Below are 18,844 nucleotides of genomic sequence, written 5' to 3'. Positions count from 1 at the left end.
TTCCAACAGCTTCATATATCTGAATAGCACTGGGGATAAAATTAGGCCCTGCAAAACAGGGCCGGCTCCAGGAATGAGGGGGCCCTTGGGCATTAGCCTGCCCCAGGCCCCTCTGCTTCCCTTCCGCGATCCCATGGATCGCAAGATGAACTTCCGAACCACCCGCCATCCCCAGCACTTCACCTACCTTTCTCTGCTGTTCGCGCAGGGTTGCCATCAATAAAGATGGCGGCCGAGGTTTCCGTAAGGGACTGAAGCCTCTGCCGCCATCTGCGAACAGCAGAGAAAGGTAGGTGAAGCACGGGAGATGGCGGGCGGCTCGGAAGCTCATCTTGTGATCTGCGGGATTGCGGAAGGGGAGCGGAGGGCCCCTCAGGGGGTCCCCAGGGGCTCCTAGAGCTGTGAGGCCCTCGGGCCAGTGCCCAACCTGGCTGCCCTTTGGAACCGGCCCTGCTGCAAAATCCCAAAGCATAACTGCTAGGGGGCCAAATAATACTTCCCCAATGCTACTCTCTGGAACAGACTCTGGAGATGGGAGTGGAACCACTGTAAAACAGTGCCCCCAATATTAATATTTTAGAGAGGTCCAGGACAATACTTTTTAGAAAAAGCAATGCAGTTGCACTGCCCTCATCTCTCCCTTGATAAAGGTAATACATCAGGGTGCCTAATGCCTATTTGGTCGCAAAACCAGTCCTGAACCAAGACCAGATAGGGCCAAGACCACTGGTTATGTTCCAAGAATGTCTGCAGTAGCCCTGTCACAAACCACTGGGTCCAGGGTGAGCTTTTGTAGGTGTGGCCATACCACCACCTATTTAAGGGCAGTGGAGACCACCCCTTGTGTAAAGACACATTAACCACCCCTGGACCCAACTAGTCATATCCTGCCAGCTAGATCTGATTTCCCAGAAGGAACAGGGATTGAGAGTGCACATAGTCAGATTACTGCAAGCACCTTGTCCATGTCATCAGGCCTTAATTATTATCTGTATTTATGATTTTAAAACTGTTTTATGTTTTAACATTGCCAACTGCCCTTATATATTATGACATGGCAGTATAGAAATCTCTTTAGAAATATAGGATTTTGTACTTAACCTGAAAGTCCGTATCGCTGAATATATAGTGAATTTTGTTATTTATTTTTGACCATCACTGTTGTGCATCTGAAAAATTGTTCCCCCATGAAGTCATTTTTTTCACTGCCTTGCAGAAATACAAAGAACTAGCTAACAAAAGGAATTAAATGTGCCCAAAGTGCACTATGTGGCCTACAAACTGAACCAAAGCACTCCTTAAGCATAAGCAAGTGTTCTTAGATTCTATTCTCCGATATAGGTAAGTAGAAAGAACTGTGTTGTCCCCCTTTCCTGCTTAAGTTACTTTAATGCAAAACCAAACTATTTGCACAGTACCCCAGTGTTGAATACATTTGCTCCGGGAGCAGAAATTCCATTTAATTGTCAAACAGCCTATTATACATTCTTACTCTTAAGCAAATATCCACAAACTTCAGTGGAATTTACTCATAGGTAAAGGTGCATAGGATTTGGCCTTTAGATTTACCCTATCCTAACCCAAAGATTGTGTTGCAAGAAGACAGCCTAGTTTATCCATCACCTGGATGGATGGTTGATATTTAAATTCTAATATTATATTAAAAAATAAAATAAAATACCTTTATATTCTACTAATGAATAGCAAAACAACATCTGGACCAATCCCTCAAGATGGATTATAGTTTATTCAAAAAACATTTGAGGCTTGAATGAAGCACACAATATCAAGCATGAATCCTTTTGCTAGTCCCACTTTGAACGTTGAGGATGATCAAGATATATTTAATATTACAAATTCTGTTTTACAGGTACCATCAAAATGGGGCCATGGCATTTCCTAATGAATGTAATGCCACATGATGCGAGTCATGGCTACTAGTTTAGATGACATTAGAAGGATAAATGTGATAAATCAACAGATGGTTTGAAACCTACTATGGCTTTAAAGAAAAATAGAGTAATAAAGTCACATTTGTTGGCAATTAAGCCTAATAACTTTTTATATTTCAGAAGATTTGAAATTTCCAGTTCTTGGTACAGAAATGCATTCAACTGCTGCAGTCAAATGCAATGCATTCGGAACAAGAAATTGGAAAACATGAGCAACCAAAAAAAACCAGCTTAAAACTGCAGGATTTACTTATATTTTAAGTTGCTTTTTTCATCCATAAGACAGTTCCATTACCATCAGGAGTAGAAATATGCTCAGTTTGAAAACACATTGAAAAGGGAGATTCAGAACATACTATTGAGACTTTCTAGCCCACATAAAAGTCCCCTGGGATAATGCATAGCTGCTGAGCTTACCATGATTTTTAAAGTAGTTGGAAGAAATCATACTTTTTTGTATATATGCACAAATAGTTAAACGATGGCCATTGCGAATAAACAAGCCTGACATGCTTCAGTAGTATTGTTTAAAGTAGTGTGAAAGTACTTTCAGGAAATCTTTTAGGGATATTATGAAAATATAACATTGCTGGTTGTGTCTGTTAGCATGCTGCATATGTAGATAGCTAAAAACCATAGGTGTACATATAAGAGTTTGGCCATTCAAAATGTGAGGGCAGGTATAAAAGTTTCTATTCTGCCATGTTCATAAGGTGGATACAATACAACGAGAGATGAGAAATAGGGCTTTCAAATCTCCACAGCATGTGCCATATTGACTTAAAATTGTTATAATTTATACCAGTTTTTTATTTTGCCATATTCCTTTTGCTGGGAGGCATATTATACCCTGGAATAAAATACCAAATTGTACAAGAAAAGATTAAAATTAGCCCTGAATATTAAAGAAAATCTGACAATGCTCCCCAAAAATACTCAAGCTTGGACTGTAGCAAACCTTCAGGCTTGGAACTGGAGGAAAGCCACTGTAGGGCAGAATACATCTCTTGTGGAACACACTTGCATCCTCTAATCTAAAAGGTCTTCTAGCCCTTAAGACTTTCAAGATCAACCTGAACAGGCAAGGTCAAATGTTTACTGTAAATTTTGGGAGTGACTGGGAATACAATAAATGCCTATGAGATTTGAGAAGCTACTTCAGGGTTTCCAGATGCTCCACATAGCAATCCCAAACCCCCTTCTTAGGGAGTAAATTTAATGTATTTAAGAATAAACATGCTGAAAAGTTAAAACTGCATTGTGAATAATAAAAAACAAACAGAGAGATGCCATTGGGCTTAGCAGTTAAAATCCCATGCCAGGGTGGCCCAGGTTACATGCTAAAAGAGCTTGAATATTTCCATTTGCCAGATTTATATGCAAGTGTCAAAATTTTTCTTGGTGCAAAAATCTGGCTATGCTACCAAGCTATAGAATGCCAGATATCTCTGGGCAAATCCCCATGATAGAAAAAAGCATATTGCTCTCCAACATCGGAGACATTCAAGAGGCAGCTGGACAGCCACCTGTTGGGTATGCTTTAATTTGGATTCCTGCATTGAGCAAGGGGTTGGACTCGATGGCCTAATAGGCCCCTTCCAACTCTATGATTCTAAGTTTTTTCCAACTGACAAACACAGGGGACACAACTGGGGTGGAATCTAAAAAGAGGGTGTGAAGTCAACAGCTGACATCAAGTGTCCACCCATCCAAGGAAGCAATCATTTATTGCATTTATGCCCTGCCTTTCTTCCAAGGAGCTCCAGACAGTGTATTTGATTCTCTCTCACTCACACACATACAAATTTTATCCTCAAAAAGCTCTGGTAGGTTAGGCGAAGAGGGCATATGATTGGCCAATGGTTACCCAGTGAGAGTCATAGCTGAGTGTGATTTGATTTGAACCTGGGTCTAACCACTTCACCACACTGGCTCTAGAATGAAAAAAGTAAAAGATAAAAACCCTCTTGCTTAAATGAACAAGACAAGATGTTTAATTCAAGCCATTAATTGTTACCATTCCCCTTTACATTGAGCAGTTTCTTATGTTGTTTTACATTAATGGGGAAGCAGCACCCACCCACCCACAGACTTTTATTAGCAACAATCAATAATTATTTGTACAACTGCAACACATTTTTTCTCTTCAAATATTTGCAGGGATAATTAATTGAGAAACATTAATTAGGCTCAGCTCCCAGATGCTTACCCTTTGTCTAACCTGCCCTCTACAAATCTGACCACTTAACATTACTTCATATGGCATAGGGGGCAGGTTATTCCAGATAAATGTAAGAGTTAAATTTTCCTCACAGTAGGCTGCAGAGTCAAAAGACGTATGCACGACTTCACTCTGAGCGGGGGGGGGGGAGGCAGGTAAAGAGATTACCAAATGGGTCTCGCCTGATAAACATTCTTGATTTTGGCTAAAAGCAGTAAACATATCAGTGTTCCTAGTTATCTTCAGAAGCACACTTAGTGGGACTTGTATTAAGTCCATTCGAAAAGATAGGAAGTTTTAGAGGACAGGGTAACATTGCAAGAGGCAGCAGGATTGTCAGCTTACAGTTGCCTTTTCGAAATTCAACATAAAAAATCCAGCACCCCCTGCCTTTAATACCCCAACATTCTAGCTAATGCAGCTTTTCACATCATAGTGCTAGAGCAGTAAAGAAAACAGGCACCTGTGGAATGCATCCTTCCCTTGCACTCAGCTATTATACACAACATGAGCCCCACCCTGCAAGGGATTTGGCAACTCTACAATGCCCTGGGCTACATTCTTCTGCCATTCCAATTGCACACCAGTGTACAGACTTAAGTGTGAATGAAGTCCATTTAACAAATCCATCTGTCTTCTCAAATTGAGGCTACAGTTGTAGGAGTCCAGTTAAATTCCAGAGGACTTACTTCCAAGTAAGCATGCATAGGATAAGGCAATAAATAATACTCTACGATACAATAAAAAGGGGGGGGACATGTTGTCCAAAATGAGGAGAGAAAGGTATCAAAGTCCCTTGGAAAGGACACTTTCAGTGTCATTGCACAGCTGCTTACAGCATAGCATCCAATAGCACAGCTATAGTTAATTTTTTTTTAAAAAAAGTCATCACTGAGGTTTATTATCTGTAAGTATATCAAAGTAATTAAAGAATAACTTCCTGAAGTGTTTAGAACTGGGGGGGGGATTAAGTAAAATCATTTGCATACAGAAAATGCTTGCAAGTAACAAGGCACTTCTGGCAAGATAATAAACCTAAACCTGCTTTTTCCAAACAAATGTTTGTACAGACACCAATATCATAATTCACTAGCAATTTTTCCTTTATTATTTTTGTGAAATTACTATTCCTGGCCTCCTAATTTTAAAAAATAACTTGGGGGCGGAGGGGGGCGCATTCTGCCTATAGTTATTTGAGCAAAAAAACAAAAAGACAGAAATATATATTGCTCCAATTTGAGAAGCATCATCTTCTTAGATAATGATTGGGAGAGATGCATTTAGTTTACAGACTAAACCTACAGATGGGCCCTTGTAAACCCACAGCAAAACTAAACACACAGCGCCTACTGTGTGCATCTGTCTGCCATTCAACACATTTCATCTTGGGGGAGAAATTGCACATACACCCCTCATTATATCCTGCAATCCTTCCTCATAGTAATAAAACTCAATTCCATTTAAAAGCAACCCTGGAAAAATGAACAGAGATTAGGCAAAAAATATCATATGATGGCTTGGGTTCAGAATTGCCTTGCATGGCTGGGAAAAACATGTGAGAAAAAAAGAAGTTTGGCCAAGCTTTATATAGTGAATTAAAGATACAAAATGGTTCAAAGACAAACAAATCAATCCTTTCCCAGACACATCTGCTGCACAAACATCAGTTTGCATAAAAACAATTCTCAATTCATGAGATATCTGTGTAGCCACCAATTCCATAAGACTAAACAGCACATATTTTTGTCACTATGAAGACCAAGGAAAGAATAAAATTAAGAAACTAAGGACCAATCAAAAACTTTACCCAGTATATGGGGAGAGGCAGGTGGTAGTAGGAGACTCCTACACGTGGAACAGCAAACATAGTAGGAGAAAGATATTACTCCGGGGGTCTAGATCACCCCAGTTATTTTCTTAAGTATATTAATGCAAAAGCAAGTATGGTGTACTACTAGGAAAGTCAAAATGGTGCCCTCCAGATGTTGCTAAACTACAACTCCCATCATCTCTGACCATTGGCCATGCTGGCTGGGGCTGACAGGAGTTGGGAGTATGACATCTGGATGGCAACACTTTGGCTACCCCTGGTATAGTGGTTTCACTAGGACTGAGAAGACTCGGGTTCAAATCCCCACTTGGAGATGAAGCAACTAGGTGACCATGCACCAGTCTTTCAATCCAATGCTTCTTGTGAGGAAAACAACTGGGTAAGACTGTGTACACCACCCTCAGTTCCTTGGAGAAATGATAGGATTAAAAAAATAAAACAAAGGAAATGAATAAGTTTAACAAGCTGTATTCTTAAATGCAATATCATTTGCTTAAAGCTTAAAGTGATGTCTTTTGAAAAAGTAATATTTTAACATGGATGTGTGCTAATTATTCTACTATAAGCCATTCAAGCAAAATAGCTGGAAACTATGGAAAGTTGGGAAATCCTACTAAGCACACATTCAAAAACATGATCAGCTTTTATGGATATATCCCAGGGCAGGTCACTGAATACTACTTCATCTCTTTTGAATTCTTCTGGTAGTACTGCCCTGTTTGGTAAAACTGAAAATCAGCAAAAAGCTTTAATTGTTTCTTCAAAACGTGGCGCATCCTACTAGCAAGCACAGTTGCCGCCACACATCAGAACACCTCCAGAGGAAAGCACCATGAGTTACAAGTGCTCTCCACTCTATGGCTTTATACATAGAGATAATGAGCCAGTTAAATCCAAGCATTATGGCAGTTGAAGAATTTAGCAGGATTGATGAGAGAGTAACAAAGGAAAAGCAGAAGAAAAGCTTACACAGTATATACTTCGCACATACCACTGCATGGCATATAATTAGCAACAGTTCAAAGTAATGGGGTTAATGAAACAAAGATCACAAGATGTTTCTTGTTCTCTCGTTACTTCATTAGCCGCTTCAAATATAGATTTGCTTCAATAAGCTTCTATGCTCAGATCACTTACTCTGGAGTAATCCCAATGATGTGGACTGACATCTATACTGGAGCAAATAGTTTTTTGAAAAAATGCATTTTTCTTACTTCACTATATTGAAGGCAATTATGCATAAATACTTTGTGAAAAAGCATTTGTGTGCTGATTGCCATTAAGACATTTGAGGAATAGTAATTCATTAATATTTGCAATCCAATGCTCATATTAAGGTGTAATTTCAGGAGTTTTTTTCCCTTTGTTACCGAACAGTCAATTCAAAGAGTTTCTATGTATCCTTGTTCTGGATTCCTGACAAAAATGTTCAAAAAACCTCTAATGGGTTGCAATTTTATTTTATTTTTCCCTGGCCCTGCTCCCGTGCCTTGAACAGCAGCCTTGCACAGAAAACAAGTAGGTTTCCTGGCACAGAGATAAAGTGATTATAAAAGCTTTACCTGCTAGATTTCTGTAGTCCTATCTACACATTGGGACTTGCTGCTGACTAAACATGCTGCACATGTCCATGTACTATTCAATATTTACTTTAAAACAAGCATATGAATTAAAACACCTGATCAAAATCTATGCTTCTAGATTCAGTAAAAGCTGTAGTTATTTATGGAGACATAGAAGATATAATATCTATATAGTCAAATGCTAAAAACATACACACACACACACCGTTCCCCCCCACACCATACTCTGCCCTATTTGCCTAGGCTACCAAAGATGTGCATGTCTGAACTACATTTGTATTCACATTATGAACCCAATAGATAATTTAATTTTTATAGCTCTCTGTACAGAATGTGGCTCGCAAATGCCAACAACAAGGAATTCAAAACAGGATCAATTCTTTTTCCTTCTTGGAAACAATCTTGTGTCTTGAGCACTCAACAACATGAAAGAATATTGTTGCTTTTCTGAGTTCTTTCGATATTTCTCTCCGTGGTGGAGCCATTCATGAGTGATAGGAGAAATCTCTTTTGAAAACAAATGGTGTTCCTTCAGTCATGTTCAGATATATCCAGGCTGGACCTTCCGTTATGACTTGAAAAGGATGCTTAGTTTTTACATTTGTTTTTGGTATCAAATTGTGATGCCCATATCAATCTTCAAACCTTATTTTCACAGCACCAACTTCATGAGTTTCCCTCAAGTCAACACAGAAGGCAGAAAGCAATGAAACTGGTGAGGAGAGGTAATGGGAACAAGGAAGAAAGGACATGGTTAGGCAATTGTTGCCGAACATCCTAACAAACTGAAGTTCACACTTCGCATGAGACATACTGAAAAGGTTAATGTTACTGCACTTAACGGTTTCTCCACATCCATAAGCATAGCTGTCACCACATACTTATACAGCAGCACTAATCACTTCACAAGAGTAAAAGCAATGGTACAAACTGCAGTACACAGGAGCATGTTAGCCATGCAGCCTGATCCTATGCGTGTTTGAGATTCCCTGTGCTCAGTAAATAAGCATTCAGGCAACTAAATCCTCACTCTTTCTTCCTAGCCTTTAAGTATACCCAAAAATTACACACAAATAAGCTCCCAACTCTTAAAAAGAAAAATGTAATATACGAATACACATGTGGAACTGAATGCCACAGCACAACACAAGCTAAGAAAAAGAAACTTGCAGGGGATTAAAATGCTGATTTAAGTCACAACTGAACCATAAATTTCCTTAAAGAGAAACAAAAAAAGATACAAGTTCAATTGTTAGCTGTGTAGTCATCATAAGACTACATGGGTTGCAACTTATTAAATCCTAATACCTAGCAGATTTAACTGGGCACAGGATAGCAGCCTTCAGTTTCTTCCATAGCCAATATTAACAATAAGCTTTACATCAGATTTATAACAAATTGCCATATAAAGAAGCACTAGAGGAAAAACAGGGATATTGTGTAGTGTCTGAGAGGAATATTCATGATAGTTCTGCAATTTCACAAGAAGCTCAAATATTCCAGGCAATATCAGCTAACATACATACAGAGAGACAAAACATGGAAGACATGAAACTGAACTGTACAGATAAGCTATTGCCTGAACTGCATTTGGACACATGGAAGACAAATCATGGACAGGAGACCCTAGTTAAATCTCTTATTTTGATGGTGATGTATGCTTAAAAAGAGAAAGGGGGCAATGTAGTTTTTGTGTGTAAATGCATGAAAGTAATAACAAAAAGTCGCACATGAGAGATTATATTAGACCAGTTATTCATTCCTATATGGAAAAAGTATTGATGTCTTTTTGCATTAATCTTTTAGGATGCTGGGGTCACATTCTACAATTATCTCTCTTAGTGCACCTGAAAGCATGCATTTAGATTCTCAGTTAACAAAGTGAATGAAGATAATATCCATCAATGATGTGCTTATATGACTCTTATCAATTATTTTAAAAAAAAACAGTAAGCTGGCAGTAACAAAGGTTATTTTTAAAGAAATGCTGATAAACAACTTATAATTGAAGAAAGATTACTGCATTACTTCTGCACTTAAAAAACAATAATTTCCACTTTAAATAAAATTAAAGTCTTGAAATAAAATGCGCTGCCATGAGCATCTCACAGGAACCATTATTGACACTGCCAAAACAAGAAGGTGGCTGTTGTCATTCCTGTAATGCCTTTATTATCAAGTATTCTCATGAAGTTATGATGATGAACAGAAATCCAGTTTGCATTACTGCAGGATAGAGTGTTATAGTTCTTACTCAAGGTTGCAGAGCTTTATTTTTTACCAGAATACCCATTGATGTCTTACTAGAAATGCCAAATTCATTCTGTTTTGGAACTTTTATTCTCACTGGCTCATCAACAGGTATTTTCATATTTGCAGTTACAGAACTAGCAAACACAGCTTATACTCGTTTTTGAATAAGATGTTCCAAGTCCCTCCTTCCGCAGAAAGGCTGGCATACCTACTTTTAATCTGACTTTCCTGGAGGTTTAGCCTTCACTCACACTGTGTGGTAGACTGGCTATATTGACTTCCATTTTTATCCTCACCCTATATTTTGAAGAGCAGAAGATTAAAGAGTGAAAAACAAGTTTTTTGTGTATATCCGGAAGTACAACAACAATAACCCTTCCTGCCTCAGCCCCCCCCCCAACTGGACATTTCCATGCTTTCATATGCATAGCATGTTAAAAAACATGCTATACATACATTTCATATAGAGTAAATTGTTCAAATGTTATATAGAAAACATAACTATAGCATGAACTTTTTGGACCTGGAAGATATCCTACATCTATTTATTGGGAGGTTTTTAGGCAATCCTATACTCACTTACCTGGCAGTAAGCCCCATCTAGCTCAATTGGACTTATCTCCAAGTAGACATGCATAGGATTGTGCTGTTAACAAAAGGATATATTTAAAGTTCCCAGAAATGTTGTTTCACATAAGATACATCAGTTTTCACTGAAAAGGGTAGTTTCTCTAGCAAAGAAAGTTTAATAACCTGTAACCATAACCATAACCATAATATATAATCAGGAATTTAAAAGCATGGAGAGAGAGAGAGAAAAAAAGATCTGCTACAAAATAAAAAGTAACTAAACTTCCATGTATTTGACTACCAAAATGTATTTGGAATAGGGACACATTTCAATTAGCCCAATGTGCTCCTTTTGCAAATTATCATCATGTCTTCTCCCAACTCAAAAGTAGTATGCTCATTAAATAGTAATAATATACTAATTTTGATCCTAACTTGGATCATTTTCTTTGGCTTGTGTTGTGTAAAAAAGGGGGGAAAGCTAGTTCATCTAAAAACGTTTCTGTTAACTTTAAACATTTGCTTGTCAGTGGCAGGGGACACGGAGAGAAGAGGGAGATAGAGAGAAAAAAGAAGGAAGTAAACATACTGATGAAATAGTTTATCTCGCTGATTGACAACAAAAATGCTCCATTACTTCACAAAATGCCCGCATAACAATTCGCTTCCATCAATAAACCAAGATGAAATTCCAGTTAATTAAATAAACATTAGTCAATAAACCTAAGCGCTCTTTATAAAGTTATACAATACAAAGTTTAGTTTTTATAAGGTGCATATTAACTGGGGGCAAGCAGCCAGATATTTCTCTTTATTGGATCTAACACCACTAGATTAGACCAGGAGATTAAATCAACATGCAAGAGAATTTTCTATATACAGCTATCATGCTGATTTATCATTAAAATGGCTCCTCAACAAGCAGATTAGCTTATTAATTGATGATTAAGACTACAGGAAGATCAGTCATTACATCCAAATACTTATTGCATGCACACATAGAGCTAACTAATTGACAACCACACACACATCAGCAACAGCAATATTTTAAAGCATGTATAAAGCTCATGTCCCCAAACACACCCTTCATTCAGCATTTTCATGCACAACGAACAATTGGATTTCTAAGTTTAAGTTCTGCCACCTAGAACCTAGAAAATGAAAGGGGGGACTCTTCAATCCACCCTCAATAAATAAAGTACGAAAATTCCACATGTAATCATGAAACCCAGAATTAGAATACAAAGACCACCTCAGTATTAATACCTACAGAATATAATCTGGGACAACATGCACTGGAAAATATTAGAATCAAGCTCTCATGCTGAATGGCTACCATCAGAAAGGACTTTGAGGAAAGTTCCTTGATGTATCAGATGTATGGGGGTGGAGTGGGGGGGGACTAAAAGCTTCTATCCATTGTATGCTCTGCTGTGTTTCCATGGACAGTACCTGTAGCCAATGCTTATTGCCTAAAAGTAAGCACCATTTTGTATGCTACATAACTGACACACATCCCACTCTTTCTCCAATACAGCTGGTTACTGTTGTAGAAATCTCTTTTGTCTGTGGTAAGGGATGACTGCTGGACACAAAGTTTGTATAGTAATCACATCTTGTTTCAAACATCACAAACCAATAACATTATACTGCGATCCCTGCATATCAGACACAGCAAATATAACACTCACCAAACCTCCTACTACATTTTTGTTTAGATCTGCTCCAAAGTGTCCACAAACAGCACTCAATTCTCAGTTACAAGAGGGGGGTACTCAAACTGTTTCAAGGAAATACTACATTCTAATGTTAACAAAAAGCTGTCTAGCAAAGACAATTCCAAACTTCTCCAGAGATCCCAGTAAAACTTCACCTATACTGTAGCTATCTAAAAAGGTATTTTTGATCTGAAAATCTGTAGCAAGGTATCCTGTCTGGCATACAGCTGCTTCTCCTAAGAATTCACATGTAGTGCAGTTGTCAAAGAGAAGGAAGAAAGGGTGAAGATGTTCTGAATGGGTCTCTTGATGCGATACAAAGTAATGCCAAATTTTGTTCCATAAATATCAGCACTGAAAAGCTTTCTCCGATAGATAAAGAGCTAATGACAAATACAACAGAAAGCGGAAGATTTGTCAGAGGTTAGAAATCCTGGATTCATTTTCCCTGTCTAAACCTTGCAATTGCCACCTGGAAAACAAACTTACAAATGTATTTTATTCCATCATCCCCAAGATGAAATACATGCCTAAAGAAGCACAAAGATGGAAAGGATGAACCCATGAACATTGAGAAGCAGAAGCAACAGATTCAAGGTTTGAAATTTTACTCTGAAAACATATATATCATATGTAGCCTTATGTTAAGCAACTCAAAAACACAAGTGTAAAGAGGATCTGCTGTCAGTCCCAGAAAGAAATTTTAAGAAAACAAGCAAGCATAGAAATACTTTTTCCCCCTTTTACTGAAAAAGAGGGTGGTCAATTCAAAGCACCTTCACCGACTCAGCCCTAACTTTTTTTCCAGAGCATCATTGTGACAAGTGACTGCTTGATAGATGTTTCCCTTGATAACCAACTTGTTCAAAAGAGACAGTAGCTTTCATTTCCTGACCACAACACTTTTTTAATTTGCAACAGCAGAATTACTGGAGTGTGGCTCAGTCCTGCTCTCCAGCTTTTCAGGGTTCTACCCCTGACAGGCCACATCACTGGGCAAAACAAAAACCATAGCTAGGTGCATATGCTAACAACAATCACTGCATCATGTTTGTTTGGCCATTTCTTAATTCAGATGCAGCACTTATTACATTTGCTCTGTCCCTCATTCCCCACCCCCAAAACTCGTCTGCTTTCAGAATCACTCTGCTGGCCAAGATATTCTACTAGGAAATTGAAAAGTAGAGGTGGGGGTGGGGAAAAGAAGAGGGTAAACACAGAGGAGTGAGGGAGAGAATAAAGTGCACAAGTGCCATACAATATACAGAGCTATGTAGCCCAACCATGATTACTGTATATTACTACTATTAGAATTATCATCATCCAGGAATTGCATTTAAACAGTGGCTACCATCCACCCCATCCAATTTCAGCCCTCAGCACACTATCCAATTCCCGATTTAAAATTTATAAATGTAATATCCTCATCACAAGCAGCAGGTCCAATCTGCTGTGAATATATATTACAGCTTTAACATCACAGAGGGAAATCTCCCATCTGGCAATCACATTTGCTCCAACAGCTCTAGGAAGGGGGGGAAAAGGGGGGGGGAGTTAAGAAAGCCGTGTCTTCCTGATCTCCCCCCTTAAAACATGTCTTGGGGCAAATTACGTGCATCTAAAATAAACAGTTGCTGTATTGATCCCCTCAAAGTCAACAAGTTCCAAATGCAAAAAAATTCAATCAGATAATCATCCCCATTGTAACAGCAGTTCAGGGTTACTTTGGAGATATATAGGTACCTACAGCATCTGTCTAGGAGTGCATATTAGACAACTATTCTCAAGCTTTGCTTTGGATTCAGGTTTGTTGTGAAAGATCAGTGGCCACACACTTAAGCTGGCCATGGGGTTTTGCTGTACCCTTATTTGTTTCTGCCACAGGCTATTAAAAGTGAGACTATATCCTGTCATTCTGTAACCCCACAGATTCCTAATTTCTGCAAGCGTGTTTGTGTGCAAAACACAATCTGTCGTTACACTTCTCTAGGTTTCTGTAACTGGACTTTTGTACATTGCAATATGTTGAAATCCTCCCTTCTCCATTTCATCAGACTCTCCCTGGCTTCTTTTTTTAAAAAAGGTATTGGGTGGAATGTGTCCTCATACAATAATTTAAAAGTCTGTTGCAATGACAGGCAGGCACATGGAAAGAGGAAAGAAAATATATAGGTCATTATTAAAAGTGGAGGAGGAAGGAGGAAGAATTTGTTATTGTGCCCATATTAATAATTTGATTCTCCTATCCTGATCTAAAACCCACAAAAAGTAGAAGGAGAAAAAAGCAACTGTAGAGTAACAGTCAATAACAATTAGTTTCAGGTTTTATAAAGGAAATATTAGCTGTGTGTGTAGGCATAGACGTGTGCATGGTTTCCCCCCTCCCCCCTTTACAGTCAGTGAGTTTACTAATTTACATACTATTTGAGTGTACACAGTGCACTTCTAGTAACATGCAACTTTAGGATTCCAGCTGAGAACAAAAGTCACGCTCTAATCAAAGGAGAAATTAGAAACAACACAATATACTGATGCACACACAGATTGCTTATTTACACAGCTGAAGCTTTACCATTAACATCAGACATTTATCTCTCCCCATATCCACATGCAAAGCCTTCTGAGATTTTTCATCATGCTCTTTTAAAATTTATCTAGATGTAAAACAGAAGGAAATAGATCCCAAAACAGACATACCATAAACACTGGTGCTACTGATCATTTCTTGCTGGCAGCACAAAAAAAGCTGAATTGGATTTTTCTTCTTCTCTTCCTCCTCACAAGCAGGAATTCCAAAGGTTGTTTTTCATTAAAGCCACTTTTCCTCTCAGCTATCAAATGTCACTGCCTTGAAACGTGGGCCCTTTCGTCAGGTATTCATTTAACCTACATGCATATAATTAAGTGGGAAAGCAACATCAACAAAAAGGGGATCTCAGATCACAAGAGAAGAAAGAAAGGGGGGGAGGGAGAGACCACATGACCACGAATACAAGTCCATGTCAATTTCACTCATTCCCATTGAAACTAACAAGAGCTCCAGGGAGGATAGCAATAGGATCAGTGGACTGTACATACCATTAAATTATACATCTTTCTCGCCCTTCCAAGCCAACAATACGCCCACCGTGCTATCCCCCTCCATGACGATGTGCTTACATTTTACTGCATCAGCTTCTCTTGACATATTCACACACCCCTTAACTAAAACACTGCAATTTAACCCTAACTTTCCCCTTCTATCCTTATTTGCACTAATTTGCTTAAAAGTTAGTTTCCCCGAATACACATAAGTCCCATCTTATCCACGCATTTTGCTCTGCCTCGAACTTGAAAAATAAAAAGGGGACCTACTTGAGTGTAAGTGGATGGTGGGGAGGTAATAAATCTCGCAATCGAGAACTCTTAGGCTCCCTACTATCGTTAGCGATGTTCAAGAAAAAAAGAAAAAAACCATCCACTGCGATTGTCTCTTTACTTTCCACGCTGCGCTTAGAAAAGAAAAACGAGGAAAATAATAAACCAGGCTGGAGTATTTCCTATATATAAATATACATTTAAAGCATTATAGATATAGCTTTAATATTTAAAACGCACGCGCAGAAAATTTAAAGCGCACGTAGCCACCTGGGATACATGTAAAATTATATAAAATTTTAAACAGGGCGGTAGTCGGGGGGGGGAAACAGAGAGGGAAACAGCAATGGAAGATCTTACCTGGAGGTTTGGTAGAAAAGCCCGGTAGGTTAGAGCACAATCGATCCTATCTATTCGCTGACGGACGGGGGCTCGGGTTAAGTGAAGGTGCGTATGATTTGAAATCATTCCAAGTTTTTGAAGGGAAGACTGACTGCAGCCTCTGCCATGTTGGAATTTCAAACCCAAAACAGCTGCTTTGCAAAGAGCCAGCATGCCAGCAGCTGAACGCCTGCGCAGAGCGCCGCCGAGCCAAATTCAAATCACTTTCACACTAAGAGCCAAAGATCAGTTTTCAAAAAAATAAGCGGGGGTGGGGGGGAGGAAGAGAGAGATCGAGAGAGAAAGAGACGCACCAGATTCGTGGGCAAAAGAAAAAGAGCTCAATGGCCGCGCTCCTGCCGCCGCCGCCGCCGCCGCACCAGGCCCCTGGCTGCACAGGTCAGGTTACATAGTAGGGGCTGTCGCTTGCAAGGAAACATACAAACACTGCCTGGAGGTGGCCGGGAGGTCATGGTAGAGCAGTCAGGAAGCTCTCCCGCCCCTTCTGTGGCTGCCGAAGGGAAATCGGGAACTTGGCGAGTTGGGATCCCGGCTCCCAACCTCGCCTGCTCCTTCTGCAGCGACAGAAAGACTTGGCGGAGCTCTGACAGTTTCCCTGCAGCCGGGAAGCTCCATAGCCCAAGTCCCATCCCCCCCAACCCCCGCAGCGGCGGCAGTAGCAGCGAGCGTCTCTGGCTTCCCCTCCCCCCCTATGCACTAAGCAATAGCGGCGGCGCCTCCAGCTCCAGCCCCTACCGCTGCTCAGTGGCAGTAATGCCTCTGTACATCCCGCTCGCCGTAGACTCTGGTCAGTCTACTTTGGGATGCTGCGACAAGCTGCTCCAGACTACTGTGGCTGGAGAGAGAGAGACGGAGGGCAACCCGATCCACTGCATGTTTGCTCGGAAATAAAGTCAAGCTGTGTGCCATGGATTTTGCCCCCCCCCCCGCAGGTAAGGAAGTGTGTGAGGCAAAGAGATTGCAGCCTGAAGGATGCAGGCTAGCAGCAATACTGAGAGGGGGTGGGAGAGAGCAAAGAATGACCAAATATATTAGGATTGCCGTTCCCCCCGGCAACATTTCATTCACAGACTCTCCGCTTTTCCTTCCTTTGCGTCTCCCTTGCTCAAAATGACTTTTCACAGCGCCGTCCTGAGCAGGTTTCGTCACAAAATCAGCTCACGCTGAACTGAACAGGGCGCTCGCCAATAAAACTGCACACTTCCTTGGGAATGAGTCCCGCTGAATTCAGTGGGGCATTATTTCTTAGCAAATATCCGCAGTATCCTAGTAAACTCATCTAAATTGATTCTGTTTACTAGAATCGTACAGGGCATACTTTTTGGGGAAGTTCCATTGAAATCCTTTCTGTTTATAATGACTTCCCTGTAACAGGTGGATCCAATCTGGGATGAGGGACTGGCTACTACAGGGATCTTCCTCCACATACATGGGAGAGGAACCAACTGCTGGGAAAACAACATGCACTGAGGCTGCAATCCTAAATACACTTCCCAAGGAGCAAGTCCTATTGAATATGCTTGAGTTACTTCTGAGTAAATATACTTAGGGATGTTGTGATGTGAGGCAACAATCTTAAACAGGCTTACCTGGGAATGAGTCCAAATGGACAAAGTGAGGCTCCCACATGAGTAAATATACAAAGGATTGGGCTGTACTTTTTGTGATCCATTGTGTTGTCATTGGTAAGTCTTAGTTTCTCCATCTGTAAAACAGGCATAGTTAATACAAATTTTTAGCATAATATTCAAGAGTTAATTTGAGTCCAAAGTGAAGAGAAAGACCCTCTGGAATAAATTTTTAAATAACAGGTCCCATATCCTGCATGAGTGAAATACCCTATCATTTCAGCAGTGAAAGTTGATTAGAAAGGATCTAGCTATCAGAATGGCTTCTTCTTGGGAACAGCTGACCACCACACTACACCACCATAAGAGAAACAGATGGATCATATATGTGTATATTATTATTAACATCATTTTCTTTAACATTAACATTAATTAAGTCTCCTTCACCCAGGATAGGTTGCAACAATTTTACAGCATTAAAAACAACCTAAAATCACAAAACTGAATGATTCATAGCTGATTGTGTGAACTGCCTCTGTTAAGTTTTACTGCATTTAAGGTGATGTGACGCAATATGAAAAGTCTGTTGTTGGATATGTCTTGATTGTTTCTCACATACAGTTCCTCACTTGACTGTTTTTCTTCTTCTTTTAATCAATGTTGAGTGAAGGACATGCACAGGTGATTTCACACCTTAAAGCTAGAAGCCCTTGGTTTGTGATGGAATCCGTTCCCTTTGCTACAGGGAACCACCAATGGTTTTCTGCCTTTGAACAGAATCCCTGTCAGTTTCAGGACCTTCATCTCTCAATCTAAAACACATTCGCCCCTCCCCACTTTAATGACAATCTGGTGTTCATCTCAGGACTTTTATGTCTTTCCTTCCATTTTGATTTGGGACAATAGATACCTTCTCACAATCAGTTTTGGGAGAGATGGATTAATATGCCACATTACATTTTCAGGTTAAAAGGCTAGACAGGGGTCCTTGCATAGGGAATGACATTTTACCCCATGTTTCTCTTTTCATAATTTATATGTTCTTCACTGGTATCTTGAGATTTGTCCCCATTTACAAAGAAATAAGCCACAGTTATCTCAATGGAGTTTTCTCCCCAGTAACTGTGCATAGGATTTTAACCTTAGAGGTTTTCTTAAGGTTTGTTCCAGCGTACTCCCAAAGCTGGTAGAAGCTAAATTAGCTGTGGTAGGTAGGTTAGAGCAAACTCAAAAATATATTTAATGTGTGTTCAAGTGCCAAGAGACTTAACGAGACATTTTACCCATCAGAATGGCAAATTCCCAGCTCCTAGGATTGGCTTAGAAGGCAGTGGGGAATAGTCTTCTGTCCAGTGTGAAATAAGTTTCCCATGGAGTTTGTCACTTGGC

At 39.7% G+C, this 18,844-nt stretch overlaps 1 protein-coding gene across 12 annotated transcripts in view; it reads right to left on the bottom strand.

The window, feature by feature from the left end:
- Positions 1–17,558, bottom strand: part of FIGN (fidgetin, microtubule severing factor) — a 213,938-nt gene extending 196,380 nt beyond the window's left edge. For 3 of the 12 annotated variants that reach the window (XM_061608618.1, XM_061608620.1, XM_061608617.1), the window contains exons 1-2: positions 15,846–16,517; positions 14,826–15,014 (exon numbers count right to left, since the gene is read on the bottom strand). Coding sequence is in view for 4 of the 12 variants with exons in the window: in XM_061608617.1 (XP_061464601.1) it covers positions 14,826–14,850 (25 nt within the window). In the remaining 8 variants the exon portion in view is untranslated. Of the gene's footprint in view, positions 1–2,344; positions 8,300–10,052; positions 10,138–14,825; positions 15,015–15,482; positions 15,558–15,845; positions 16,518–17,476 lie in introns of those variants that run through there. The other 9 variants (XM_061608619.1, XM_061608621.1, XR_009760484.1 and 6 more) reach the window with 8 other exon arrangements.
- Between the last annotated feature and the right edge of the window lie 1,286 nt (positions 17,559–18,844).

The sequence above is a fragment of the Rhineura floridana genome, chromosome 2, assembly GCF_030035675.1.
Source record: "Rhineura floridana isolate rRhiFlo1 chromosome 2, rRhiFlo1.hap2, whole genome shotgun sequence".
Taxonomy (NCBI): Eukaryota; Metazoa; Chordata; class Lepidosauria; order Squamata; family Rhineuridae; genus Rhineura; species Rhineura floridana.
The sequence above is the reverse complement of the archived record's forward strand: the minus strand, read 5'-3'. Positions and strand labels throughout refer to the sequence as shown.